Genomic DNA, 26844 nt, shown 5'->3' with positions numbered 1-26844 from the left:
CCTCCTTTTCCCTTTTCAGCCATAAAAACTTTTTCTCTCTGCTTTCTCTAATTTAAGATACTAATAACTAAAATAGCATATTCACGGAATCGAAGACAAAGTTGCGACTCAAAAACACCATATTCATAGTCACGAAAACAAACACATAGTCACGAAATCCAAAAACACCGTATTCATAGTCACGAAAACAAACACATAGTTACGGAATCGAAAACAACATATTCAAAGTCACAACTAAAAAGAAGAATCGGAATTACCAAAAACACTTAGCAGAAAACTCACGAAACACAACATATGATAGACGAAGCTGAGAAGATATGTTGGTGAAGTGGTGTGTCTCTCACAAAAGTGTGTTGTTCAAATGAAAAGTCCTGAAACGTAAGAATGTTCCTCGCTCGACCTTCCCCCGATTGTTGTTCCTACAAATAGCACTACTAAAAAAAATTACTTAGTTACGAAACTCAAAAAAAAAAATTACATAGTTACAAAATTCAAATATGTATAAAATTGTGTATATTTGACTTTTTTTTTTTTGTTTTACAGTCTAGTAACTCAAATTCCACTTTTTAAATATAAATCAATGAGATGTCGCGAGTTTGAAATTACGTCTTTATATTATCTTTATATTTCCTTTATTTTTGTACAAATATTAACGAGACATTTTATATTTGATGTTTAGTAAATCAGTTTTTATAATCCATACTAAGGATTAGGATGCAAATTCATGTTAGGGCATATATCTTGAAAAGGAATGGTTAAAACTTAGAAATGCAAAACCATGTTTATAGGAAGTTGATGATTGTTGTCGCTTGACTCCCGCTGCTCATGATTGAAAGGAAGTTGAAAACAGCCTTATAATTTAAAGGTAAAAAGCAAAGTGTAGTGCATACTAATAATTCCCTTTTTCAGAAATCAAAGGAGCCATTCACGGAATGGAGGAAGAAGTAGTTTTTTTTGACAAAGATAAGGAAATATCAATCCATAAGATGAAAATGATTACATGTGAGTGTGACCACGACGGCTATGTTATTATGTTACTGTCCAAAATTATAGGTTCTATTTCACTTTGTAATTTTGTACTTCCCCCACTTGTAAAAATTGATAAATTTAAGTCCCTGTAAATATAAATAATTCTTGTCTTAGAGTAAATTAATATATAGCTTTGCTAAATACCAATATTTCAAAAAAAAATTATATTTAAATTACTAAAAGTATATCAATATATAATATTAATATGGACCATATATTATAAAAATAAATTATTTTTATAACATGGTTTAATATAAAATAGTTTTATAACATACTTTTGTATCTAACTAGATGTATTTATATAATTATTATTAGTATTTGTTCAATAAAAATTCATTTTTAATTAATTAATTTCAAAAAATTAATTATGATTAAAACTAAATTTAATACCAAGTGATTTATATTTGAAAATATCCATTTCAAAATAAATTCAACAAAAAATAATATCAAAAATAATTTTTAGAATTAAAAATTTTCAATTCTTGCATCAATGATTCAAGTTAAAATCAATTAATTAAGAAATTTTAATTTTAATTGTCGGGTCTAAACACATGTTTATTTAAAAGTGGAAACAATTATACACTATCAGAAATTATCACCTATATGATATTTAACCCAACATGCTTCAAACATAACTCACCAAATCTTCATCACCTTTAGTTGTTGCTTTTTTCACAAACCATTCTTTGGTGAGTGTGTCACTTTCCTCAAACGCAGTACCAAATCATTCTGCTGCATTTATGGAGTCTAAACTATGGTCCACAACGTGCTCTCTTTGACATTTTTCTCCCTCATTTAGTTTCAAAAAGGACTTATATTTTCATCTCTCTCATTCTATTTCCATCCAAGTTGAAAAACAAGAAACTCATTGAAAAAGTGTCCAAGGTTTGCAACTGTTTCTTCATTTTCCTTGTATGCCATGTTTGTTTGTTACATTCTGTGTTCTTAAGTAAGCAAATGGGTCACTTGTTGTTTGGTTTTTGAGAGCTATTACAATCACAAGATGGAAAAGTTTCAACCTTTACTTACTCAACTATACACTCCTTTAAGTTGTTTGAATTGAGGTGAGTGGGAGTGTTGTTAAGCTTAATTCGGATACAAACGTATACAAGAGAAATTGAACTATCACTGTCACCATAAAAAGATTCCTCATTGTTTGTTTTTTATGCTTGTTGAGGTTTTGGCTTTGTTGATGTTATTAAGGATTGTGTTTTTTACTTGCTTTTGAGGATGAATTGGAAATTTACTACAATGTTAATATGTGTGTATGTGTGTGTTGTGTTGGCGAAGATTTTCACAGAATCATAGGATTCTGTTCTTTTGTTTGATTTCTTGTTTTGGTTAAAATATACACAAAATCCTAGGATTCTTTATCATAATTGTCGGTTTGATGATGTCTCCTTTCTTTTGTCAGTTCTGAAATGAGATCTATGTGGTCAATGTTTGCTGCATGCATTCGGCATTTTTTAGAAGTTAATTCACGCATTCGGCATTTCTTCAATCGTTAAATAAAGATCAAACGATTAAAATTTAAATACTATTTTTAATTTATATTAAATAAAAAAATATTTCTAAAAACCTTTATAACAACCGGAAAAAATATCAATTACGTGAATGCGTCAAATTGGTGACGAACATTGGTTTGTATCAGTATGGTTTCTAGGAGTTGTCTTCTCTTTATTATTTTGAACTATTTAGGTCTAAGGAGTTTTTGATTTAAATTGTGATTATATGATGTGTTTTTCTTTATTGACTTCAGCAACTGTATCTTGTTTACTTTTGTGTCTCTTCTAACTTCAATTTTCATGCACTTTGTCAATTTTATTGATAAAAGTAGGTGTATTATTGAACCTTCTATTTTTCCAATTCATGGGGAAGATTTCAACACAGCCTCTATCTAAAATGCCCTCCAATTATGACGAAGTTTTCATGCATCAAACCTTGCTCTTTGATGATAGTCTAAAGGTAACTTTGATCCAATAATGCCTCCTTTAAAATTCTATAGTAGAGTTTTTGAGTGTGATTTATTAACTTCTATTCTTTCTTTTTTTTCATCTATACTATAGGATTTGAAAAATCTGAGAACACAATTGTACTCAGCTGCTGAATATTTTGAACTCTCATATACCAATGATGACCAAAAACAAATGTGAGTTAAAGTGCTCAAAGTATAAACAATTGTATCCTTATACTCTTCTTAATTCTTAATTATCTGTTATTGTTTTTATTTGCAGATTGGTTGAAACATTGAAGGATTATGCCATCAAAGCTCTTATAAATACTGTGGACCATTTAGGATCTGTAGCCTATAAGGTGAATGATTTGTTAGATGAGAAAGTCAATGAAGTTTTTGGTGAAGAGCTACGTTTATCATGTGTTGGGCAGGTATGCTTCCACCCTGATTAGATGAACAACTTAATTAAACGCTATTATAAGCACTTATCATATAAGTATCTATGTGTAAGTTGTACTGCAGAGTTTCATAACATAGTATTTATATAATGTGGTACATTAGAGAATAAAGACATGCCATGCTTTTATGGATTATGAGGGGCATACACAACAGTCTCTGGTGATTAGTACTCCAAAACATCACAAGCGTTACATTTTGCCAGGTTAGTATAGAAGACTATATTTTCATAATGTAGTTTATTTATGCTACTCAGTAGTAAGCACTATTCCTGTGATTTTCAATTATAACATTTGTCATATTCACAAATTCAACAGTTGGGGAGACCTTGCTTGGTACCAACTCAACAAAATCAAAATATATAGGATGCCACCTAGATGATGAAGATGATTGGCAGCATTTCAGGAATGGTATGTTATCTCATTGTATTCAACTTATTTCATTCCATTTTTCTATCATACAACCTTAGACATAAGTTTATATATTTTCTTACCTGACTTGTAATTCACAGCTGTTCGCGCTACAATAAAGGAAACGCCAACGTCTACCTCGAGGTACATACGAATTCAGCATAATGTTAAGTGTGTCGATTCTCAATTAAACTGCACAACTATTTTGATAAAAAAAATTTAAATTCATGTTACTGCAGTAAAGGGAATTCACCATCGCCTTCTTTACAATCTCAGAAAGTTGGAGCTTTTTCTTTCACTTCAACAAACATGACCAAAAAAGATTTAGGTACTATATGCATATTCAATAATATAATATTTAGGTGTCATCGTCACACTAAGACTAGAGATTTGATTCTGTATTAGAATTTGAATTGAAATCTTAACATGTATGTGCTATAGAGAAGAGGACAGTTTCACCGCACAGGTTTCCACTTTCGCGAACTGGATCAATGTCAAGTAGATCTACAACACCAAAGACTAGTCGATCAACTACTCCAAACTCAAGCAACAGAAACGCAACAAGTCCTTCAAATGCAAGAATAAGGGTAAGCGAAAAGCTAATTAAAATAGTTGTTAATATATTGTGATAACTAATAAGATGACATGAATCATGATTGTATTCTCTTGTCATTCAAATATAAATATTGTGGTTTCTCTGACGGTGACTCTATAACGCCTTTCATATTCAGTATCCTTCGGAGCCGCGTAAATCAGCTTCAATGAGGTTATCTTCTGATATAAACAACATCAAAGATATGGAACAACACCCGAGTAAAAGTAAGCGTCTTCTTAAGGCTTTGCTTAGCAGACGCAAATCTAAGAAGGATGACACATTATACACTTACTTGGATGAATATTGATGGTATTTTAATACAGTTGTCTATAGAATGAATGGAAAAAGTTCACCAAAAGAGCAGAAACTACTCAAATATTTTGCTCTACGTGTCACCAACACTTTATATTGAATATGAGTCTAATGTCTGACATGGACACATATGGTTTTTTTTTAAAACTATTACCGGTATCTACTTGTCAGTGTTAATGTTGTGACTGATGTCTATGCCAGTGCTTTATAGGGTTTGCTCGTATGTGTTTGCCCATTTGATTGAGTAGATTGTTCCTCTTTGTTTCTTTTTTCTTTTCTCTTGTTTTAATGTTCATTTTTTTATAATTTGAAATGAACATATATAGGGTAATTTTGTTTTCGCTCTTTTTTGCTTTTACATTATTTAATGTGAGCTTCCAAAATTTATTGTGTGTGATGTCTTAAGGCAATTGTTCATCAGCTTTATTTTTTTTTAGTTCTGGTTGTTTCTTCATTGATTCTTTATTTTAAAAATGGAAAACATTGTGTATTCAAGGAAATAAATTTCATTTCTATGTCCTCGAAACTAGTAGAAACAAGCGAAGTTTAACTAGTAGAAGGGAATTGATTTTTATTAAGAAACACATCTTTGAATCTTCCATGTATAAAAAAAAATGGCTTGCTTAAATATTCATACAAAAAGATATAGTGCATTGGAAGATAACCTTAAGAAGTCAGAAGAACACCATTCATTGACCAAATTCTTCAATTGTTTTGGTTGCTAGAATAAGGACATCAACAAAAGCACTGAATGATGCTCTAAGAAATCTGGCTTCTATTGCCTCAAAGTGCCTGAATTAAAAGAATTCTAATAAGAAAAATTAAGCAAGACAGGACTAAATATTCAGCACTGCAGCATGGCCTTAAAGCTAAATAAACTAATGACCGCAGTAAGTAAATGTTATCAGATAAAAGATAGCTCGAAGAAATTAATGACTAACAGAGTTTAGCTCATTATTCTAGATGATATATTTAAAACTTTAGTCATTATCCGTGGTTATTAGTCCGGGACGAATCGTTGGGGAGCTTCAATACGACCAAGTGGTTGATGAGATTCAGTTAAGGACAATTCGCTCAGAAGAACCCAAGTTCAAATCCGAGCTGAAACAGTCATTGGTTAAATTTTAGTTACCTTCTGACCGAATTCCGTATTACTACTAGGCTCTTCTTCTCTAGCAAACGGGAGGTTAAGACCAAAAATCACGTGTATTCATGCATAGCCCCACATACACAAAATTGATTATGATGCAAGCTCATGCCAAACAATATATTTTAAACTTAACGTTAAGAACAGAACATGTAAACCCCCAAGGGTTGGCCTGTTGGTGAAGGATTTAGTCTTGAGAGTGTGCTCCTCTCAAGGTCTCAAGTTCGAACTTCACCATGTGCTAACAATCTTTGTGTTGGGCCGGTCTATATAGAGTTTTGCTCGCTCTGGCTTTAAATGGGGCCTCAATGGACGGTGATATTGGTCCCCTTAGATTAATCGGCCTCAAACTTATACCAAGTTTTATAAAAAAGAGCATAACATGTATTGCAATAAGGAAAGTGGTGAACTACTCAATTGACTTAAAACCAATTATGAACAGCAAAGGAATACTCACACTAATAGTTTTCCATTAGACACTGTCATGATTCTTTTTACTTTGTCAGGTTGCAACTGCACAAGACAGAGAGAAAAAAAACAAGTTGAGAAAGTAATGGTAAAGAATCACAAAATTCACATGTTAAGAAGACATTCACCTCCTTATCAACGGCTATGGTAGCGTATACAATCGAAGCGTTCTCTTCGGATCCAAAATCCACTTCCAAATCACTGCAATTCCCATAAAAATGTAAAGATAACTATGAATTTGATTGGAGAATTGCTATAGAGTAGAGAGAGTAACCTGGTGAAATCCCATTGAGATAGAGAATGACTGTATAGTGTGGCAGCCATGTGTGAGACTCTGCAACAACTTCAAGTGGCGAAGGTGGGAAGAAGAAAACGAAAACAGAATGCACAAAATGGAATTTACATTCAGGGCGGATTGGGTTGAAACCGAATTTTACTGGATACCCGATTCAGTTCAGTTCTTATAGATTGAGCCGGTTGACCCGCTTCATGATATGTTTGACCCATCAGTTTAGCTTAAAAAAAACAGGGATTATCAATATTGTAAAAACCGAAAGAAAACTGTCAGGTTAATCTTGTTTGATATTCTCCCTATAATAATTGATTCAGTTGAACATTTCACAAATATTAAAATAAAGTTATATTTGTAATAAGGGTGCATGTTAACATTATTTTTAAAAAAATTGTATAAGAATAAGAGAAAAAATAATATTTTTAATATAATATCACTTATCTGTAGTCTGTATTAAGAATGATGAAATTTTTATTAGTTAGATGGTAGAATTGAAAATAAGTATATTGAAAATTGAAATTAATCATTCATTTTAGAATATCATTTTATTTTAAATAAATCACCCGTTATAGGATGTAGGTTATATTATTTTATTTTTACATAAAATAACAGGGTGTATATTTTGAGAGGAAAGTGTAATTTAGTTTTATTTATTTTATAGAAGTGTAATTTAGTTTTATTTATTTTTGCATCTACTCATTATATGCTTAAAGAAGAATATATATTGTTTCGTTAAGGAATTAGAGTTTGATTAAGACTCGAAGTTGCGAGATGCAACAATAGATTTAAGCTTTTGATATTGTGAGAAAAATGAGCTAACCTGAAAAAGTTAGCACTCTAACGCTCAACTTAGTATAAGAATAAGATGAGTGAGTGAAATTTGAATTTGAATTGTCTACCTAGAGAATGACGCGTTTTCCCTTTAAATAGTAGGGCGAATGTAACAAACTAATAATCTCTAGGCGCATGATGCGGGGGGCGTTAGATAGATCTTGGATTCAGATCCCTTGTGCTTTATTACAAGGTAAAGTTCATGTCCCGTAGGCGATATGGTAGACTCGAGCTTCCGATATTGTGAGGAAGATGAACTAACTTGAAAAGGCTAGCACTTTAACGTTCAAGTTAGTATATGGGTTAGATGAGTGAGTAAAGTTTGAATTTGAATTATTTACCTAGAGAATGACACGTTTTTCCTTTATATAGTAGGGCAGATGTAACAAACTGATAATCTTCAAGCACATAATGCGGGGCTGTTAGATAGATCTTGGATTCAGATTCCTTGTACTTTATTACAGGATAAAGTTCTTGTCCCATAGGCAATATGGTAGATTGTTGTCTTCTCTGAGCGGCAACCTCAGGGACTTCTGACCGGTCCAAAATAGTTTTCTCTCATAATGATATTTGGAAACTAAAATACTTGTGTGTTTCCCACAGGAGTTTTGGAACTTTTATAGTGCTTAGTACCTTTGGTGTCACCACACAATCTCTAAAGAGTTATCTCTACAGTTTCTTCAGACATTATCTTTGCTTCTTTGTCATTTGTGTCTTCATAACATACTATTTTTTATAGTGGAAGACGTAGTGCCTGTCATGAGTCAAAAGTAATATATATATATATATATATATATATATATATATATATATATATATATATATATATATATATATATATATATATATATATATACACACCTGTGAGTTGGCAATGTCATCTCTACAATTATCTCTACCTTTTCTCGTGATCATAGTCTTGATAGGGCCTCTTTGGATGTCGATCCTTCTTCGAATTGGGGTGTACAAACATGTATGAAAGACAAAAGGATTTGTAGTGAGGGATGTATTATTTATTTCTGAGTGTACTTTTTTCGATCTCAAGTCTCCGTTTGCCCTTTAATTATTTTGAAATAGAGGGTTTGAACCACATAATGATCGTTCCTTCGCAGCTAAACCCTGTGAGTTAGGCATACATCAAGATCTTTCAATATTGGTGTGAATAGTAGGGTCTTCGTAGTTATATATATCGTTTTAAACAAAAACACAATTTTTAAAAAATTATGGATTTCTCTCTGTTTTTTTTTAAGAATCTCTTATCCTCACAAAATCCAAACAAGGTCTAAGAGATTAAACTAGTTTTTAATTGTTTTCAAAAAAATTAAAATAGACCTTTACTTTTAAAATAAAATTATAAAAAAAACGTGTTAAATTGAACTAAATAAAATAATGTCATGGATAAGACTATTTTACCAAGTCACTAGCGACCTTTGAGGCTTGAGCATATTCCATTGGAATATTTGGTTTCATATTTCCTTTAAGTCGAAAAAGGAGTATATTATTGGTATATGACAAATATTCTCTTTATCACTTTCTTTCTTTCCTTCTTCTATTAACTGTGCGTCTTCTGAACTTGCATTTTTTTCAATTCTCTCCAAAACTCCAACCCAACATCATTCTCATCTTATCTATCCTGCAACCGAACCAAGTACCAGGTAGCCAGGTACGTTTTCTACCAACATCATTCTTTCTTGTTATAAATATGGTGTTGTCTTTTAATCATTCACGTGCTATAGCTTTTAGTTTATGTTTCCTTTCATGTTTTAGTTGTTTTCATTAATTAACTTTCTTGCATGTCATTTATATTCAATTATCTTACTCTATTCAACTGTGCTTTGTTGTAAGTTTTAATATTTCTTGTTAATTTACATTGCTAAAATATCTGGTTATCCATTCATCGTGTAGTATTGAGCAGAATTTGTATAGTTTAATAGACTGAATAAACATACAACATTATATTGGATATACATCCTCTTCTCTCTCTCTTTCTCTCCCTTTGGTGTTATTAGATATACATTCATCATGTCAACAAGGGTTATGTAAGTTCATGTCATTCTTCATATCCACCTGAGAAAGCAGAGTCAAAATTGCCTTATATATGAGCCTCATCTAGCTGTGATCTTCCATTTTAGGGTTTACCAAATCATATATTACCCACCTGCAATTAGCTAAATGATTAATTTTCTTCCATTGTGTGCAGCGTAATCAAAATTGTAAAACAAATACTTAGAGTTTACCTGTTAAAAAAGAAGGGGTTTATTGACTTCCAATGTATGCCGCGGAATTTCCAACTCGAACTGGTTTTATTCTCCTTACAAGCTTTCTTCCAAATTCAAGTAACATAATAAGGAGGCTAAGGATGTATAGTAGGCAGAGATGCAGTTTGTCTATTAAGTAGTACTTAAAGGTGACGTTGCTTCCACTCTGATTGTTTTTGACCAATAACACCCTTTTTTCATCCCACCCTGCGCAATTGGTTTTATCAGAAAAGAAGAAAAAAGTGTGCAAATAATCAAACTAATAAGTGTCTCCAATGACAATATTTTCTATAATCATCCAGATAGGTTGTTGCAGGCTTGCAGCCTATGAAGCACAAACACTCCGAACATGATACCGACACTGATACGGCGACACCAATAATAATTTTAAAAAATGAATAAATTAAACGTAATCACAAGTGTCGGTGTCTGATACGGAACCAAACACATATTTTTTCAGAGGTGTTGGTGCTACAGAGGTTGCAGCTCAATCCCCTTAAGCTCAGACTGATTGCAACATATTAGATAGGGTTTATTTAACTTGTTTTTTCTAAACAAGACCTTAATAGTCAATAGATGTGTCATATTTTTAATTATGTTGTTATATTAGAACTTTTGTTTGAGCTTACTGGGAGCAAGCGACAGACCGAGAAATAATGGTTAGTAACCCCAATAGGGGAAAACATTTTTGCCAACTTGTTAGTTAAATTTCTTTCCTCGAGTCAATTTTTCATGCAACCAATCTTAATCTGACGATATTTTTCTTTTGGACGTGCATTAGAGCTAGGTCATCATAAAGGAATTCACCTGTAAATTCATCTGGGACCGGGTATGCACACTGATGAAACATAGCTCTGTGCTGTGTGGCTGTAGCAATTTGGGCTGTTGGGTGCTAATTAAATCATCTAACCAAGTAGGAAACCAACTAAGAGTTTAACAATCCAAAAATGAATATTGGGTTTGCTGCTGAGAAGAGAGGAACTAGGTGGATTCTGAGAGTGAAAATGGTTGTGGTTCTTTAAAATTAGTATTTTAACCAAATCAAACTTGTGTTAGGGGAAATTTTCTAGGTTATTATGAGGACTAATGGTAAGTCATGTATAGTTAGTAGAACTTTTTTGACCGCGTACATGCGCCCTAACCCACCAACTAGGTCAATCTCTGCTTGGAGGTCAGACATTACTACCACAAGTTAACCAACCAAGCTACAGAAAACAGTCATGGCACGTGTCACATGTGCGAGCTCGTGTTGGATTGTAAGGCACACAAAATATTATAATATACCATAGAAATACTTACAAGACAATGCATTTGGCAAGTTAGTCCAATCATGTGGGATCATCTTCACTTCTGAGGCCTTGATCAAGTCAAAAAGTGCTTGATTAACCTGAATTTTGAAATGTTTTAGTTCATTTTCAATGTATCTTTAGAGATAAAGTACAACGGGTAACTTCCGAAGTAAGTGCGATATAATAGTTCAATTTATTAGGTAACTATTACATGCAAATTATACCTCTTCAGGCCGCTCATGGCTCACTAAATGACCGCCATGAAGATCTACCATCCGAGCCATTGGATGAAATCTCTCAGCAAGTCTTCTTGCATAATATAGCTGAGCAATTATATCATCCCTGAATATGCAGCAATCTCTTTAAAACTATGAAGTAGATACTAATGTGTATGTGACTCGTGTTTGTGCAGCATTTCCATGCATAATTTGCCTAATGCATGTGTGAAAAATCTGTGCATGATTGAGTGTCAAGTTTCGTTTCTAAAGCACTACATTAATGTCTCCACACACAGTACACACCTGCCATGAATGACAGAAACAAGAAAACCTGCAGATTTGATTGCTTCAATCTCCGTTTGTGTCATTTTATGGTTCCAACATGCACTGAGTTGACCATCAAATCCGTGGTTAGATTGCATTCCACTACTTGATATTCCTTTAACATATTGCTGAAAGAGAGGATGACAAAGACTTAGAAAAACTTTAAGAAAAAAGAAATTGAATACTAAAATCGAGCACAGCATAATGATTTGCAATGCATTTATCAGTAACCAGATATAGGTTGTTGGGTAGTTGAGAGAGTATAACTAAATGGTGGCTTAATTTTCCCGAATTTTGAATGTTCAAAATGAACAAGGGCAAGGAAATGAAGTTTATATTATAAAACAATGATTCATTTTATTACATCTGTATTCAATGTACAACTCCAGAAATCATAAGTGGTTTAGAGTATGAATGGATATTAGCTGACTTATATGATCATAAGTGACATCCATTCAAGTCTATTTTAGTAGATTTATTAGTTAAATAATCCTTAATGATATATATTAGACTCTAGTCAATTTTATTAGATAGATATGGATATGTTTGAGATTAGTAATATGCTGTCGTAGTAATATGCGTATATTTTTCTGCATTTATAGTCGAGTTGCACACATTTGGAATTTAGATACTTTAATTGCAGCCAAGTAGCTGCAACTATCCGCACATGTTTCTGTTTTCTCTATAAATATAAATATACATTGCTATTAGACTATAGAAACAAAAAACACCTAAACAAAAGCACCAAAATATGCTTATTTAATGTACTCTACCTGATACAATATCGTTCTCCTCTTCACGGTTCCAACATATTCCTCAAGAAATTCCTGCACATCATGAATAAAATTTGTTTTTTGATATTCATCTTAAAGACAGCGTTAACATAGATTTCTAGACTGTTCGTAACTGTAGTTCAGACTACAGACTGGAAAAACAAGATAACCTCCTCAGCTTAATGTTAATTCGGTACGAAATTCTGGCTCTCTTATATGCTACATGAATACAATCAGTTTTTTTAAATCTACTTTTATGGTAGTTTTATATAGCTGGAGAGAGGGGGCTTAAGGATACAACTTTGTCATATGTCAGCAGTAAATAATCAACAAAACCAAGAAAACATGCTTACTTGTGAATAGTGGGTGTCCAAATCAACTTCAGCCCTTTGCTCAGGACTCTTTGCCTTCAAGAAACGGTAAGCAACTGAGAATGTTCGTCGGTCAAGCTGTAAAAAATAGAACAAGAACCTCTTATAAGGACCTGATGCAGATTCCAAACTGGTGTAAAGGCATATAATAGTTATAGGTGACAATGTACATGTATCAGACAGTTCATAATTCCTACATTATATATCTAATTGCAAATACAATCCTGTTAATTTTGTATTCAAAATTGAAATAGCTGCAAGCCGTTGAATCTAGGTTCAAAGAATTGCAATTACATTTTTTTACTACCAATGAGTCATTTTGTTATTTCTTCTTTTGTTAAAAGGTTAAGAAATTTGTCATGGTTTATCAACACTTTTTCTTCAATTGTTAACTATGACAATTGAAGAAATAACAATAGGATGATCCTAACTGCTAGAAATTAACCCGACCAATATTAAAAATGGTCTGATGTAGCATATTATGATTGATCATATGCTTTTTAACGTTACTGATTCGCAAGTTATCTTCTCAAACTAATTTAAAAGCAGCATAATTGCATCAGTTTCCAAACTAAGCGCACTAAACATCTAAAGTCTGCAAAATTTTCATGTAAATTTCTCGAAAAGGATCACATAAAACCGGCACTAAGAAATTCTATTTATTACATATGCAAAGTGCACTCATCCTGAACTGAGTTTCTAATTGAAAAGTGTTGGTAGCAAGCAATCAGTATAGTTATTTAACTAACGATACAAAAAATGCATCATCAATGCTGTAATCGCATAGTCCCTTAAGAAAACAAAAATACCTTTGGAAAACATTGAAAACCCCCACCGGTTGCATTGAGCAACCCCAATGAAAGAACTCTATCGGGAACCATTGCTGCTAATTTACAAGCTATCATAGACCCTGTTTCATTAGGCAAACACAACTAAATAAACTTAGCCTAACCAATCTTATAATAAACCATCTGAATTTTGAATAAATGAAAAACACAAAATACTCACCCATTGAATGCCCAAAAACATGTGCTTTTTTCCAACCTAAATGATCCAACAAAGTAATTGCATCCTTTGCCATGATCTTTGTTCTGCACTCAACAACCATTCACCAATATTCAAAATCACTTCATATTAAAGACTTGTTTGGTGAACAAGCCAAACAATGTTACTTAAATTCCACATTTTCAAATTGTTACTTAAATTAAGCCAAACAATGTATAACTGAAACGAATAATTCAGAATATGGTAAATAAGAAATCAAAAAATGGAGAACTATTTCAGAAATGATGAAATGAATAAGTTGTAACTTACGAGTAATCGGACTTTCTGATAGGCACGGAGCTCCGACCCACGCCCCGATTATCAAAAGCGCAAACCTCGATACCACCACCGGCCTCATTGTCACCTCCACTCCAAACGGCGTCGTCTTCGTCGTTAGGTACGTCTGTTCCAGTTAATCCCTTGACTTGTGGGCCCCACCCTTCGTATGAAGAAGCCAATCCTGACCATTCAATGAATTCAATCGCCAAAAATTCAGCAAAATTTATCGAAACGTCAAAGCAAAATAAATAATAATTAGGAAGAAGAAGAAGAAGATGAATGAAGCGATGATGGAAATAAAAAAATACCTATGATGAGAAGCACTTTGGTGGGACCGCGACCGTAAGTTCTATAAAATATTTTAACGTCATTGTTGAGTTGAGCATCGGCGGGTGCGACGGCGGAGGAGGAGGTGGTTGGGGAGGAAATCAGTGTTCCGACGTCGCAATACGGCATCGTTGTGACGGCGCGTGAGGGAGCTAGCGGGAATTGAATTATAACGAAATTTCAGAGGGAAGAGAGAGAGAGAGGGAGAAAGAGAAAGAGATGAAAAAAATGTGAAAAGTATTATAGAGAAAATATGAGAGATGGGTAGTTGGCGGGTACAGGTGGAAGATAAGAAGTGGTTTATGCCACGTGGGACGGTGGTTCGAATCGGGTTTTGGCTTGACGCGGCGAGTGTCAAAGTCAAAATGCCAACTCCAAAATTGAATTCAAATCAACGAAGCTTACTTTGGTTGGTCGTGGCCGTCGATGGTTATATCTACAGGTGAGGTGTCAGATAAATTAGTATAATTCATTTAAACGTGCTTATTTTATTTTTATCACACGCTCGACCTATTTTTTAATCTGTTTTAAAAACTAAAAAGTACTATAACAGATACTTTAATGAAGAAAAAAAAAGCTACTTTAATTTGATGTATTCTATTTTACTCCTATATTGTTAAGAAATGTGATTTGGCCTAATTCAACCCTACAAAACCGGCTTGTAGGGTGAGGATTGCCCCCACTTATAAGGACATGTTCAGGCCATATATTGTTCGATGTGGGACTCTTAACATATATGATGTATTGTAATTTGAAATTCCGCAAGTTAGGTAATTCTATCTAATATTGTAATAAGATGTGACTCCCTTAACTTAAATTTTTAATAGAAAAAGTTTACTTGAGTCAAACAAAATATAGAAAAAGTTTACAATATTTTAAAATAATATGGTCAGCCTATTAGTATTTATTTAGATTCCTTTTTTTTAAGAAAAACTATTTATTTGGTTGACTTAAGGGAGGTGAATTTGGAAATTACTACAACTTGTGGTGTGATTTTCATTCTTCTTATTAGATCTCTTATGTATGCATGGGTGAGAATAATTTAGTAATGTTTCAGAAGGTTGAGGACAGAATAGTGTGGTGGAGGAATTCCAATGGATTTATAAATTTTACTAGTACAAAGTCTATCACAAACTAACAATCTAGTAATCTAAAGAATATAAAACTGTATATGTGCAGAGGTTGTTCTTCATAACATGCTACAATTTCAGAGACTAAATTAGCAATTCATTAGAATAGATAGTGGCATTTAAGAGGACTGAAACATGCATCCAATGGTCCAACCAAGAAAAAAACCTGCACCAGCAAGAGCCAAACCAACGGCGAAAGCAAAAACACAGTTTCCGATCCCTCGTCTTCTATCTCTATTCTTTCGTCGATTCTTCCTGTGTTGTTTTCCGGCCTTATAGGTAAAGAGATTGTCCATCAATGGCTGGTTTTTATTCTTGAACTGAAGACATAGATTCTCCAGCTGCAAAACATGTAGCCATTGCTTATAAGCAAACAGTTGTGAAGCCTGTTTGTAAAATAGAGACGATATTTGCTCCTTCTCGTTGCAGGCTTCCTGTGCTGCTTTTTCTGCCTCTCTCGCCCGAGTTTGGGATCGGCATAAGGCTTTCAGTAGCTCTGCCTTGGCCGTGCTCTCGGTACTCATGTGGCTATCTTTGTTGTTGCTTGAATCAGGGTCTTTGCTCTCAATTGAACTGAAAATGTGTATAACGGTTTCAAAAAAATTCTTATGGCATAGTAATCAATAAAACTTAACATAGTGTTCTTGTATAGCGTTACCTGAAAGTTCTGTCTGAATCCTGAAATGAATAGCCAGAAGTCACGGTTGTAGACGTACAACCATTCGCATCAGAAGAACACATATCCGATTTTTGGTTTAAAGACAACAAAGGAATATCCTCCTTATCGATACCTCTTCGGGGAAGAGTTTGTATTTTCCTTAAAGGCTTAATGTTAGGCTCTGGGAGATCGCAGTTCTCAATATACTCGGGAGATTTCTTGGCAATCAAGTAACCTAAGTCGTCTTTCCCTGTAGTGTGCCACCAAGGCCGAGTTGTTTCAGCTCGCAACCACTGTGTTTCCGAATCAGATGATGTACTTTTACTTTTTTTTGAGTCCAAGAAACCAGTAACATCATCCGAAAACCAGAATTCGCCTTCATTTTTCTTCTTAGGTGTCAAATACAAGTCATCGTTCAAAGCAGCCTCGATTTTCGTCACTCGAGTATCATTGGTTTTCTTCACACATCTAGAATACACATTCCATTGCTGCTCTAAAGCAATACTATTAGTAAAACTTCCAACACATGAAAGAGAATCAACATTTTTGACAGATCGATCGCTCCCGATATTAAAAGCATCGAACTTAGACTCCCAGGAATTAAGATGTTGACATGTATAATTTGCATCTCCATCCAAGTTGGTTTTGACATGTAGCCACCATTTCATGTCAGAATCAGTGGAATCATCACTATGAATAAAATCAGGTTCCAATTTTTTCGAAACCGGAGATTGATAATCAGAAGGGGACATACTGAAATCTCGTGTGAAACATTGATTAACTGCATAACCAGCTCTAGCTTCTGCAGATGCCATCACTTGTTGGTCTAATTATGAACTGTCTTATGTAGAATCCATCTGTTGAATCAGCCAGAAACAAACTATAAACATTAGATGCAATCTATCACAAATCTCAAATCTTAACTAAACTTGAAACCGCTTGTACATAACAGAACAAAACTAACAAATAAAAATCAAAGTTTGCTTCAATTATGACAAGAAATAGAAGTAAACATCCCAAGAGAAAAAGAAAAAACAAAACATGTTCAGAAAAATTTCATGCCCCAAAATTCTAAGACATGGCCTTTTAGAAAAAGAACATGTTACCATAAGATATGAATCAGATCATAAACATAAGATAGCAAGGTTAGAATTTAGAACAGCACAGTGAATTAGAGAGAAAGAGAATAATACCTTACTTGATTTCCTTAACTTTCAAGATACCATCAAATTCAAAGGTACTATAAATTGTTTTGGTTCTTTGAAGTTAAGGAAATTTGGACTGTATTTTTGACTTATGTGAATTTCTAAGCCAAAAATATCTGTTTTTTCTTCTTGTCTTTCCAATTAGTATAGTATCTGTTATTATTCCATTTTGTGTTTTTATGTGACTTTGATGTCACAATAATGAACAAGGTTGAGTTTATCGTTTGGCAAATGGTTTTGTTTGAAAGGTTCAATGCAATGAATGTTACAAGAAAATGGGAGAAGCAAGCGGTGACACTACGTGGGACCATACTTTTCTGACACGCAACACCTTGTTAACAAGTCTTCTTCATTCGGTGATTTTTTTTCATGTCTTTTTCTTCCATTCTTTTCTTTTTCAACTAATTTTTATTATTTTACCCCACTTTTGATCCTTCAGTTTAATATATTTTGAAATTTCAACTAAATATTAATTGAATTATTTTAATGTTAAATAATAATTTATAATTATTACGTTAAAGATATGGACAAAATCAACTTTGAAATGAAAGTTTTCCAAATTTTATAGACACTTCATATGATATTTTAAAACTTAAATTGTGGCTAAATTTGTTGTACAAAATTAATTTGTAAAATGAGAGTTGTTAAAATATAACACCTCTTTATTTTATTATAATTTTTTGTTTAAGTTAATTTTTTATTTTTCCTGTTTATTTATTGAGTTAAAAGGCTGACAGTGTAAAATTATTTTACACTGTCATCCAATAGGGAGTCATGAATGTGCCATGTCATTAAAGTTTTTTTTAAATAAAATAATGTTTTAATTGGATGCATGGTGGTGATTGGTTGACAGTGTAAAAATATTTTACACTGTCAGTGCATAACCCCTTTTCTCTTATTTATTTATTTAGTCAGTTAGATTTATAAATTTGTTCGAGTTTGTTTTGACTAGTAACATTATTAGTGGTATAAATAAATAGGGTAAAATATGTAATTTTTATTTATAAATTTAGGTTTTTTTTTTGTTTTTTTTTTAAATTTTGTTAAAGAATCATCCTTCTAATATTTGTCATCTACACTTTTGATTCACGATGTTAGAAAATCCTGAACAAAACTTCAAACTCTCAACACCCAAAGTCACATTAACCGCAGGTTTATAACCTTGTAAGTGAAAATGCTTATTCATTCGCCATTTGGTTCACGCCAAAACACAAACACCTTGACAATAGCAACAACAACATTATAAAGTAGTGCCGCATATATTAGGAGGATGATTCTTTAACGAAATTTTTTAGAAGAACGAAAAGTGAAAATGTCTAACTTTATAGGAACTTTAAACATATTTAACTCTATAAAGTAATGCCACATCTATACATTTATAATTTTTAATATTAATAAAATAATTTTTCTTTCTCATCCCTTACCTCTTCGTTAGTATTCAAAGAGTAAAAATATATTTTGTTTTTCATTTTTTTCACTTTTTCTTCTCTCTCATCTCTGCATCTTTCTCTCTATTCTTCCACCAATATTCTTCCACCCTCAAATCCAAAAACTTTCAAGCAATCCAATCTTTAATCTTCATACAAACCTAGATACGAAAATCATCCAACCTTTAAACCTTAATCCAAATTAAAAAACAACCTTCATCGATCTTTATCATTTAAACCCAAAAACGTCTTCCTTTCACCCATATATTCATACATTTCAATCCAACAACCCAAAATCCCTTCCCTACCGTTAACACCTATAATTTCAGGCATAGTCGTTTAGGTCACCCTTCATATGATCCTCTTAATTTCATCAATAAAAATTTTCCTTCTTATACTCTTTCTAATCTTGTTAAACCTTATGATTTTTGCTTATATGCCAGACAAAGAAGAATACCCTTCAAGGACAACAATTCTAAATCTCTTTCTTGTTTTGATCTAGTTCATATGGATATTTAAGGCACCTTTTCCATCCCCTCCATGATTGGACATAGATAATTTTTAAGTATTGTTGTTGATTTTAGTCGATCTTATTGGATTTTTTTAATGAAACTTCTTTACATATATAATCTTCTGTTTCTTATATTCAAACTCAATTTAACATTACTATCAAATGCATCAGATCTTACAATGGCACCGAGTTCACCCTTAAAAACTTTTGCATGATTCATTGAGTCATTCATCAAACCTCATGCACTGATATTTCCCAACAAAATGGCTTAGTTGAAAGAAAACACCAACACCTTTTAGGTGTCACACATGCTCTTCTATTTCAGTCTAAGCTTCTTAAAGTCTTTTAGAATTATGTTATTTCTTAATTTATTTATATCATCAATACTCTTCCTTCTAAGTTACTTTCTTTTCAATCTCCTTTCAAAATGTTTTATAATGTCCAACTTGATTATTTCATTTTAAAAATTTTGGTTGACTCGTTTAGCATGTAGTCCTAAAAGAGCTAGATCTAAACTTGACTTTAGATCTAAAAAATGTGTCTATCTTGGCATTAAAGTCAATGTCAAAGGTCTTATCCTATATGATATTCATAACAAACAATTTTATTTTTAGAGATACTATTTTTTATGATCACGTCTTCCCTTACTACATTATTCCTACCACCCATACCAGTACCAATCACACTCCAAACCACCCCACCTCCACTGACTCATATGAGTTTTCTTTAGACTATCTCAATAACCATTTGCATATTACTCTAACCTACATCACCACACCCAATCTGGCCATTACTCCTCCATCCCAACCTATGACCATCACCCCTCTCTCAACAAATATCACATCAATTCCTCACACTCATCCTGATTCCTCACTTGTGCCGACACCTAACCAAAGTCAAGAACATATTCCCCCAACCATCATTCGAAAACTTGATAGAATCTCTATACCTCCTACTTACCTAAAGGATTATCATTGTTCCCTTATTCAAGGTACTACATTTTCTATCGATTCTCAACCAGGTAAACCCCTTTATCCCCTATCTGACATTATTCCATATGATAACTTATCTAGCTATCATAAGATGTTTAACTCAAAAATATCATCTATTGAGGAACTCACTTCCTACATTAGTATTATGTAGGATCCTCATTTGCTACATGCTGTCAACAATAAGTTAAAATCTTTGACTAATACTAACACTTGGACCCTTACCACCTTCCACCTAACAAAAAGACTATAGGTTGTAAATGGGTCTTTAAGCTTAAATTTCATGAAAATGGTAAAATATAAATATATAAAGCGCGCCTTGTTACAAAAGGTTTCAATCAAACTAAAGGCATAAACTATTTAGAAACTTTTAGCCCAATTATTGAAATGACAACTATAAGACTTCTCCTTTCTATAATTGCTCCTAACAAATAGCTCATCCATCAATTGGACATAAATACTGTTTGACCTTGCTCTTCTTCAACTCGTCGATTCTATAGTTGCTCCTAACAAATAGCTCATCCATCAATTGGACATAAATACTGTTTGACCTTGCTCTTCTTCAACTCGTCGAAATCTGCCAATCACACTTTTCTACTAGTCATGTGATTCGGCATCCTGGGTCGAGAAACCAAATCTTGGAGTCGACATGGTCATCTGTATTTGCAGCCATGAGCATGAAATCATCTGAATCTTGACGTGCAAGGTATGTTCCTTCGTCCTTTCCTTCTGTCGCTCCCTTGTCTTTCTTGTATCAACAATTCTTTGACAAATAATCCCACTTTTCATAGTTATAGTAATGCACACCTTTTTTCTCTTCTTTGTCTTTCTAATAGATATTTCCTTCTCCTCTTTTTCATGGATTCAAAAGCCTTATCATCGACTTTATGATTTTGTGGGTTCAACCAAGACTTCTTGCTCTGAGTCTTATCTCCTTTGCCTTTAATTTTTTGGAACCATCATGCTTCTTCCGTGTCTTAATATGCAGAGCTTATATCAAATCTTGAACCCTTTTCCTCTCGAAAATCCGTAACTCATGCGCCTCCAACGAACAAACCAAATCTTCCAATTCCATGAGTTCAATATTGTTGGATTCTTGAATAGCTACGATAACATGATATAATTGAGATTTCAATGTATGCATTACCTTCTCAACTATCATCTTGTCAGTAAGGGTTTCACCATAACTTTTCATTAGATGAACCAAATTATGCACCTTCGACACATAACCTGCAATCTTTTCTTCTTCCCCCATCTGCACTAATTCATACTGCCTTTATAGTGTCTGCAACTTGACACTTTTAACTTTCTCACCTCCTTTGTAATACTTGAGAAGAATATATCATGCATCCTTCGCTGATTCATCTTGAGAAATCCTATCAACATTCGCCGCATCTACCCCCGGCTGGATATAATACGCAGTCTTGCAATCTTTTTTCTTCGCATCCTTGTGAATGAATCTCTGAGCATCAGTTGCATTGTCAGTAAGCTCAGGGACGCCATTGTTGATTACTTCCAGAGTTTCATAGAAACCGAACAAATATTGCATTTGTTTTATCCATCAAATCCAATTTTTATCGTCAATAATTGGAAGAGAATTTGGAATGTCATTGGTACCATTCATTACTACAGTAGCTGTGATTCACAATCCTTAGAAACACGACCACCAATGTGTAGTTCTTGAATACACGATCAAGAAATGAACCGGAAGTTCTAGGTATCAATTTGTTAGTGCGTGAGGCATTTGGAGTGAGAAGAGAACGAGAGAGAGAGAGAGAGAGAGAGAGAGAGAGAGAGAGAGAGGGGGGGGGGGGGGGATGTAAAATAAGGATTGTTATTATTGAAGGTAATTAAAATTGAATTACAAATATGTGTTTATATACAAGTATATGACTTATACACTAACTAACAAACCTTTTAAAACCTAACTAACTTGGGTTTAGGCTACACAACTTGAAGTATATCACAACAGATGAATCACAAATAAAATTGTTGAAACAACTCATTTCTTCCTCCCTTGTCACAACCATCATTCCCTTATGTTATGTAACATTCCATATAAAATTAAAATCTTAGCAACTTAAATCGCCTCTTGCCACCATTAGTACTTCATAAATTGATGAGTATATGTAAATGAACTGAGTTAATTGTGAAATGTTTGGAGCTAAATGTTCAATCAAACATCTAAAAATACTTGAATAAAATGGTAAGCAATCTTTTCTTATTCTCCCATCTGCACTAATTCATACTGCCTTTATAGTGTCTGCAACTTGACACTTTTAACTTTCTCACCTCCTTTGTAATACTTGAGAAGAATATATCATGCATCCTTCGCCGATTCATCTTGAGAAATCCTATCAACATTCGCCGCATCTACCCCCGGCTGGATACAATACGCAGTCTTGCAATCTTTTTTCTTCGCATCCTTGTGAATGAATCTCTGAGCATCAGTTGCATTGTCAGTAAGCTCAGGGACGCCATTGTTGATTACTTCTAGAGTTTCATAGAAACCGAACAAATATTACATTTGTTTTATCCATCAAATCCAATTTTTATCGTCAATAATTGGAAGAGAATTTGGAATGTCATTGGTACCATTCATTACTACAGTAGCTGCGATTCACAATCCTTAGAAACACGACCACCAATGTGTAGTTCTTGAATACACGATCAAGAAATGAACCGGAAGTTCTAGGTATCAATTTGTTAGTGCGTGACGCACTTGGAGTGAGAAGAGAACGAGAGAGAGAGAGAGAGAGAGAGAGAGAGAGAGAGGGGGGGGGGGTGTAAAATAAGGATTGTTATTATTGAAGGTAATTAAAATTGAATTACAAATATGTGTTTATATACAAGTATATGACTTATACACTAACTAACAAACCTTTTAAACCCTAACTAACTTGGGTTTGGGCTACACAACTTGAAGTATATCACAACAGATGAATCACAAATAAAATTGTTGAAACAACTAATTTCTTCCTCCCTTGTCACAACCATCATTCCCTTATGTTATGTAACATTCCATATAAAATTAAAATCTTAGCGACTTAAATCGCCTCTTGCCACCATTAGTACTTCATAAATTGATGAGTATATGTAAATGAACTGAGTTAATTGTGAAATGTTTGGAGCTAAATGTTCAATCAAACATCTAAAAATACTTGAATAAAATGGTAAGGAATCTCTTCCAAGTTAACTAGAGGTTCTGAGTTCGAACTCAGCCTTGGACATACTGGGTAAAAGCTTTCAGGTGGGAGTGATATTTTTTTCTTCTATTTATATTTTTGTTTCTAGTGGATCATATTATTACATGACATTATACCAAATTGTTTTCTTACCAGACAAATACCTCTAAGACATTTTACCCATAGACCAACCAAAAATACTAATTCATGATACATCAAGTTAAAAAGAAAGGCTAAAAGTTTGAGAAAAAATTGGATTAGCTTGTATTATCTATTTCTTTTTTTACAAAACCAAAATGAAGAAAAACTAATTGACTACATTTATTGACTCTGATTCCTAATTATAGCTCATCATGATCATCATCACTTTCCTCATGGCCATCTGCATGAACTGTGTTATAGAAAATAAATTCATGATTTAGCATCTCCTCCAGTGTCAATTTCTTATCTTCATTATCATCAGCCTGCACCAAACAAAACCATCAATCTCTAATATATTCGCAATTAACAATTATGCTGCAAATTTTTATCGTCACAAATGAAAACAAATGAACTCATAATTATGAATGCGAATTATAAAAATTTTATATCATAATTATAATTGCAGTTGCAGACCGTAATTCAGAGAAAAGAGAATCACCTCATTCATCAAATAGCATGTATAATATTTAGCATAAGCCATCTCTCCGGGATATAGGTAAGGAAGTATAGGTAACAATTCTTCAGGTGTTAAGAATCTATCAAAATGTAACTTTAATTAGCATAGAGATTTTAAACCAAACAATTCCTTAACCCTAAAATTTAAATTACTTACTGGTCCTTATTCACATCAAGCTCAGCAAATTTATCATTTGCTTTAAGTACATCAACTCCATTGGTTTCAAAATCCATATAATTTTCATATGTACTATATACATGATCTTCAAATTCATGGAAATTTAATTTCCCATCAATTTCATGATCATCCATACGCCTATATCACAAACAAATTATAGTCATATTAATAAAAATAATATAAGGGTTCAAATTTATTAATATAGGACAAAATAATAAAGCTTACTTAAATCTATCTCTAACCATCCACTTCAACATTTCTGGATTTTTGCTATCTTCTGGGTACAAAAAACTGTTCCAACAATATGTAAAAATAAACGACATTATTAAAATAATTTTTTTTAATATGAAAAAAAAAATTGTTCAGATTATTTATTACTCTCTAAGCTCTGTGAAATTAAGAAGGCCATTGTGATCACAATCTGCTATATCAAATTTCTCCCTCCACCATCCTGCTTCACCATGTGTCATTTCATTTTTCTCTATTATAAGAAAAAAAAATCACGTTTTATATAAATTAAATAATCAATGTATCTGAACTGTATATGAATTACGAATTATATATATAAAAAAAAAAACTACCTATATCGTTTTCAGATAATTGAGGTAGATATTCGCTAAAAGAAAGAGACAAATCGCCGTCTTCATCCTTAGATTCCAATTCAGTTTGTGTAGAATAATCCAATCTTTCCAAAGCTCTTTGAGAAATCCAACTTTCCAACTCATTAAAAACAATAAAACCATCTTTTGTGTCTCTATCCAACAAAGGAAACAAAATCATTAACCTTAATGTGGTATTCAATTTACCACCTGCCGTAAGAAATTGATATGTCTCTGCAACATTATTAACATTAACCGAGGTTGCACTCCCCAAACTTGTGCCAGGAACATCAACATTGTTATTATCGAAATCCATTTTTTGTCGTTGTTTTATTTGTTCTACCTCTCTCTCAATCTTTGTAACTATAGGGTCGAAAATTGGTGCTCTTTCTAATATTTTGTAACCGAACCTTCTATTAAAGCTGCCTTTTTGTTCTTCATGTTTCAAGGGACAAAGAAATCTGAAGAAAGTTATTGTGGCGGTGGCTATTAGGATGTAAACCACCGCCTTTGACATTTTTCAGGTGCTTTAATTTTAAGGTTCAGAGAAAAATTGAAGCTGGGGAAGGAGAGAGAGGGAGAGAAGTGTTTAAGAGAGAAGAATGAGAGGGAAAATCGGTTATATGGTTGAAGCTTTATTAAGAGGACATAGAATAATGGTTGAAAAGAGACGAGACCTATAATAGTCATCCTAATGCAATGTTTAGTAATGTAATAAAATTGGATTATATATATATATATATATATATATATATATATATATATAACCCAAAAATTTTAGCTGCTTGTTAGTAATAGTACTATTTGTTTTTAGCTACTTAATAGTTTTTATTTAATTTTTATTAACTCTCACTAAAATAATTAGTTTAGAATAAAAACTAATGTTTTTTTATATAAATTTTTATATTTTTTTTTAGTGTATTAGAAATGGAGAAATAATATAAAATTTGTATTAGAGTCTCAAGAACTTGTCGAAAGTAGAAAGTTATCAATACCTTTAAGGCCAGTTATGGGTGGGGAAAAAATTTAGAAGTTTATTTGAAAATCCTCCATTCGATCCTAGAGAAGGGAATACAATTTCATGTTATTATCTAAATGAGCGAGATGACATTCAGAAAACTTATTTGCAAAAAGAACATTGTCAACCAAGAGAGCATGGTTTTCTAAAATGAAAAAATTGGCCTCTTTTTCTGATGTTTAACCCAGAATGATTTTTAGAATTTTACAATCGATAAGATGACATGGGGTGGACCTGCAAGGTTATCACTTTTATGCTTAAGTCACTTCAAGATTCAAGATGAGTATAGTGAAAAGTGGAGATCATAGAATACACCTTATTTTCTATGTGAACTGAATTTTATACATGGGGTCAAGTGGAGTGAATTTGAGGTAAGTTGAACCTCATCTATTTGGGCCTTTCGCCGACACACAACAGTTGCCCCCAAGGCATTGTCGTGTATTGAGATAGTCGGGGAATCCTTTAGTGATTTTGGTCGAACTCCAGGATGTTGTCTGATGTGAACTGGATGCGAAATGCTTGGACTCAGTTAAAAAAGTAGTGGGGAACAAGCACATTTAATGCATTTCCATCAATAAAATGTTTCCAAGCTTTCTTTTAACATGTCGGTCGATGCGACAAGTTAGGACATGGTGAGGCTTATAGTACACTTGAGTGCACTCAAGTTCGTGTGTGTATTCCCAAGGAGAGGTTCAATGGTCTATTTAATCTTCCTTTCCTTCGTAATTCTAGACTATCCAACCATCTTTTTTATAAATAGGTGGGAGCTAGGCGCTGATGTCGCATACACCTCGTCTATTCTGAGAACTTTGTTTGGTGGATCGAACCAGACTATTGATGTCGAATGTTAGAACATGGAATCACATGGTTGGTGGAAATGGAGGGTTTGAATGTGGAGAGTGAGAGGGAG

At 33.1% G+C, this 26844-nt stretch overlaps 5 protein-coding genes across 7 annotated transcripts; 1 reads left to right on the top strand and 4 right to left on the bottom strand.

Moving 5' to 3' along the window:
* The first annotated feature begins 1674 nt into the window (after positions 1 to 1674).
* LOC131596138 (protein ABIL2-like) lies at positions 1675 to 4979 on the top strand. Of its 2 annotated transcripts, none has more exons than XM_058868714.1 (10): positions 1675 to 1914; positions 2867 to 2994; positions 3096 to 3178; positions 3264 to 3414; positions 3545 to 3644; positions 3757 to 3849; positions 3951 to 3993; positions 4089 to 4177; positions 4291 to 4436; positions 4581 to 4979. In XM_058868714.1, exons 2-10 carry the CDS (start codon positions 2899 to 2901, stop codon positions 4749 to 4751), a joined length of 972 nt encoding a protein of 323 aa, XP_058724697.1. In that variant the 5' UTR covers positions 1675 to 1914; positions 2867 to 2898; the 3' UTR covers positions 4752 to 4979. The 2 variants fall into 2 exon arrangements, with proteins under 2 accessions (XP_058724697.1, XP_058724696.1); XM_058868713.1 differs by having other exon boundaries at positions 2864 to 2994.
* LOC131596139 (uncharacterized) lies at positions 4160 to 6804 on the bottom strand. The gene is made up of 5 exons (XM_058868715.1): positions 6646 to 6804; positions 6500 to 6572; positions 6361 to 6416; positions 5422 to 5548; positions 4160 to 4416 (listed from the first exon to the last, which is right to left on the bottom strand). Exons 1-4 carry the CDS (start codon positions 6693 to 6695, stop codon positions 5446 to 5448), a joined length of 282 nt encoding a protein of 93 aa, XP_058724698.1. The 5' UTR covers positions 6696 to 6804; the 3' UTR covers positions 4160 to 4416; positions 5422 to 5445.
* A 2590-nt stretch (positions 6805 to 9394) lies between these two features.
* On the bottom strand, positions 9395 to 14653 carry LOC131596136 (uncharacterized). 2 transcript variants are annotated; one of them, XM_058868710.1, is made up of 11 exons: positions 14359 to 14653; positions 14042 to 14231; positions 13736 to 13818; positions 13537 to 13637; positions 12710 to 12805; positions 12357 to 12410; positions 11563 to 11711; positions 11266 to 11383; positions 11052 to 11139; positions 9732 to 9959; positions 9395 to 9652 (listed from the first exon to the last, which is right to left on the bottom strand). In XM_058868710.1, exons 1-10 carry the CDS (start codon positions 14504 to 14506, stop codon positions 9751 to 9753), a joined length of 1236 nt encoding a protein of 411 aa, XP_058724693.1. In that variant the 5' UTR covers positions 14507 to 14653; the 3' UTR covers positions 9395 to 9652; positions 9732 to 9750. The 2 variants fall into 2 exon arrangements, with proteins under 2 accessions (XP_058724693.1, XP_058724694.1); XM_058868711.1 differs by lacking the exons at positions 9395 to 9652; positions 9732 to 9959 and adding an exon at positions 10818 to 10957.
* An 802-nt stretch (positions 14654 to 15455) lies between these two features.
* LOC131596135 (uncharacterized) lies at positions 15456 to 17598 on the bottom strand. The gene is made up of 3 exons (XM_058868709.1): positions 17359 to 17598; positions 16166 to 17022; positions 15456 to 16080 (listed from the first exon to the last, which is right to left on the bottom strand). Exons 2-3 carry the CDS (start codon positions 16978 to 16980, stop codon positions 15627 to 15629), a joined length of 1269 nt encoding a protein of 422 aa, XP_058724692.1. The 5' UTR covers positions 16981 to 17022; positions 17359 to 17598; the 3' UTR covers positions 15456 to 15626.
* Positions 17599 to 23722: 6124 nt separating this feature from the next.
* On the bottom strand, positions 23723 to 25522 carry LOC131596137 (uncharacterized). The gene is made up of 6 exons (XM_058868712.1): positions 24899 to 25522; positions 24696 to 24798; positions 24543 to 24608; positions 24297 to 24455; positions 24123 to 24219; positions 23723 to 23946 (listed from the first exon to the last, which is right to left on the bottom strand). The coding sequence occupies exons 1-6, from the start codon at positions 25431 to 25433 to the stop codon at positions 23824 to 23826; spliced, it is 1083 nt and encodes a 360-aa protein (XP_058724695.1). The 5' UTR covers positions 25434 to 25522; the 3' UTR covers positions 23723 to 23823.
* Positions 25523 to 26844: the final 1322 nt, after the last annotated feature.

The sequence above is a fragment of the Vicia villosa genome, linkage group LG4 (genome assembly GCF_029867415.1).
Source record: "Vicia villosa cultivar HV-30 ecotype Madison, WI linkage group LG4, Vvil1.0, whole genome shotgun sequence".
In the NCBI taxonomy this organism is placed as follows: domain Eukaryota; kingdom Viridiplantae; phylum Streptophyta; class Magnoliopsida; order Fabales; family Fabaceae; genus Vicia; species Vicia villosa.
Note: the sequence above shows the minus strand (reverse complement) of the source record. Positions and strands in the feature narration are given on the sequence as shown.

Coding starts and splice junctions, on each gene's coding strand:
- LOC131596138 (XM_058868714.1), top strand. CDS start 2,899: ATGGGGAAGATTTCAACACAGCCTCTATCTAAAATGCCCTCCAATTAT. Junction 3,415..3,544: donor GTTTATCATGTGTTGGGCAG/GTATGCTTCCAC, acceptor GTGGTACATTAG/AGAATAAAGACATGCCATGC. Junction 4,178..4,290: donor CATGACCAAAAAAGATTTAG/GTACTATATGCA, acceptor TATGTGCTATAG/AGAAGAGGACAGTTTCACCG.
- LOC131596139 (XM_058868715.1), bottom strand. CDS start 6,695: ATGGCTGCCACACTATACAGTCATTCTCTATCTCAATGGGATTTCACC. Junction 6,417..6,499: donor CCATAGCCGTTGATAAGGAG/GTGAATGTCTTC, acceptor TGTCTTGTGCAG/TTGCAACCTGACAAAGTAAA. Junction 5,549..6,360: donor TCTAATGGAAAACTATTAGT/GTGAGTATTCCT, acceptor CTTTTAATTCAG/GCACTTTGAGGCAATAGAAG.
- LOC131596136 (XM_058868710.1), bottom strand. CDS start 14,506: ATGCCGTATTGCGACGTCGGAACACTGATTTCCTCCCCAACCACCTCC. Junction 12,806..13,536: donor GTTTTCAATGTTTTCCAAAG/GTATTTTTGTTT, acceptor TATTTTTTACAG/CTTGACCGACGAACATTCTC. Junction 11,384..11,562: donor GTTTCTGTCATTCATGGCAG/GTGTGTACTGTG, acceptor CTGCATATTCAG/GGATGATATAATTGCTCAGC.
- LOC131596135 (XM_058868709.1), bottom strand. CDS start 16,980: ATGGCATCTGCAGAAGCTAGAGCTGGTTATGCAGTTAATCAATGTTTC. Junction 16,081..16,165: donor GATTCAGACAGAACTTTCAG/GTAACGCTATAC, acceptor ACACATTTTCAG/TTCAATTGAGAGCAAAGACC.
- LOC131596137 (XM_058868712.1), bottom strand. CDS start 25,433: ATGTCAAAGGCGGTGGTTTACATCCTAATAGCCACCGCCACAATAACT. Junction 24,799..24,898: donor ATTATCTGAAAACGATATAG/GTAGTTTTTTTT, acceptor TTCTTATAATAG/AGAAAAATGAAATGACACAT. Junction 23,947..24,122: donor CATGCTATTTGATGAATGAG/GTGATTCTCTTT, acceptor TGTTTGGTGCAG/GCTGATGATAATGAAGATAA.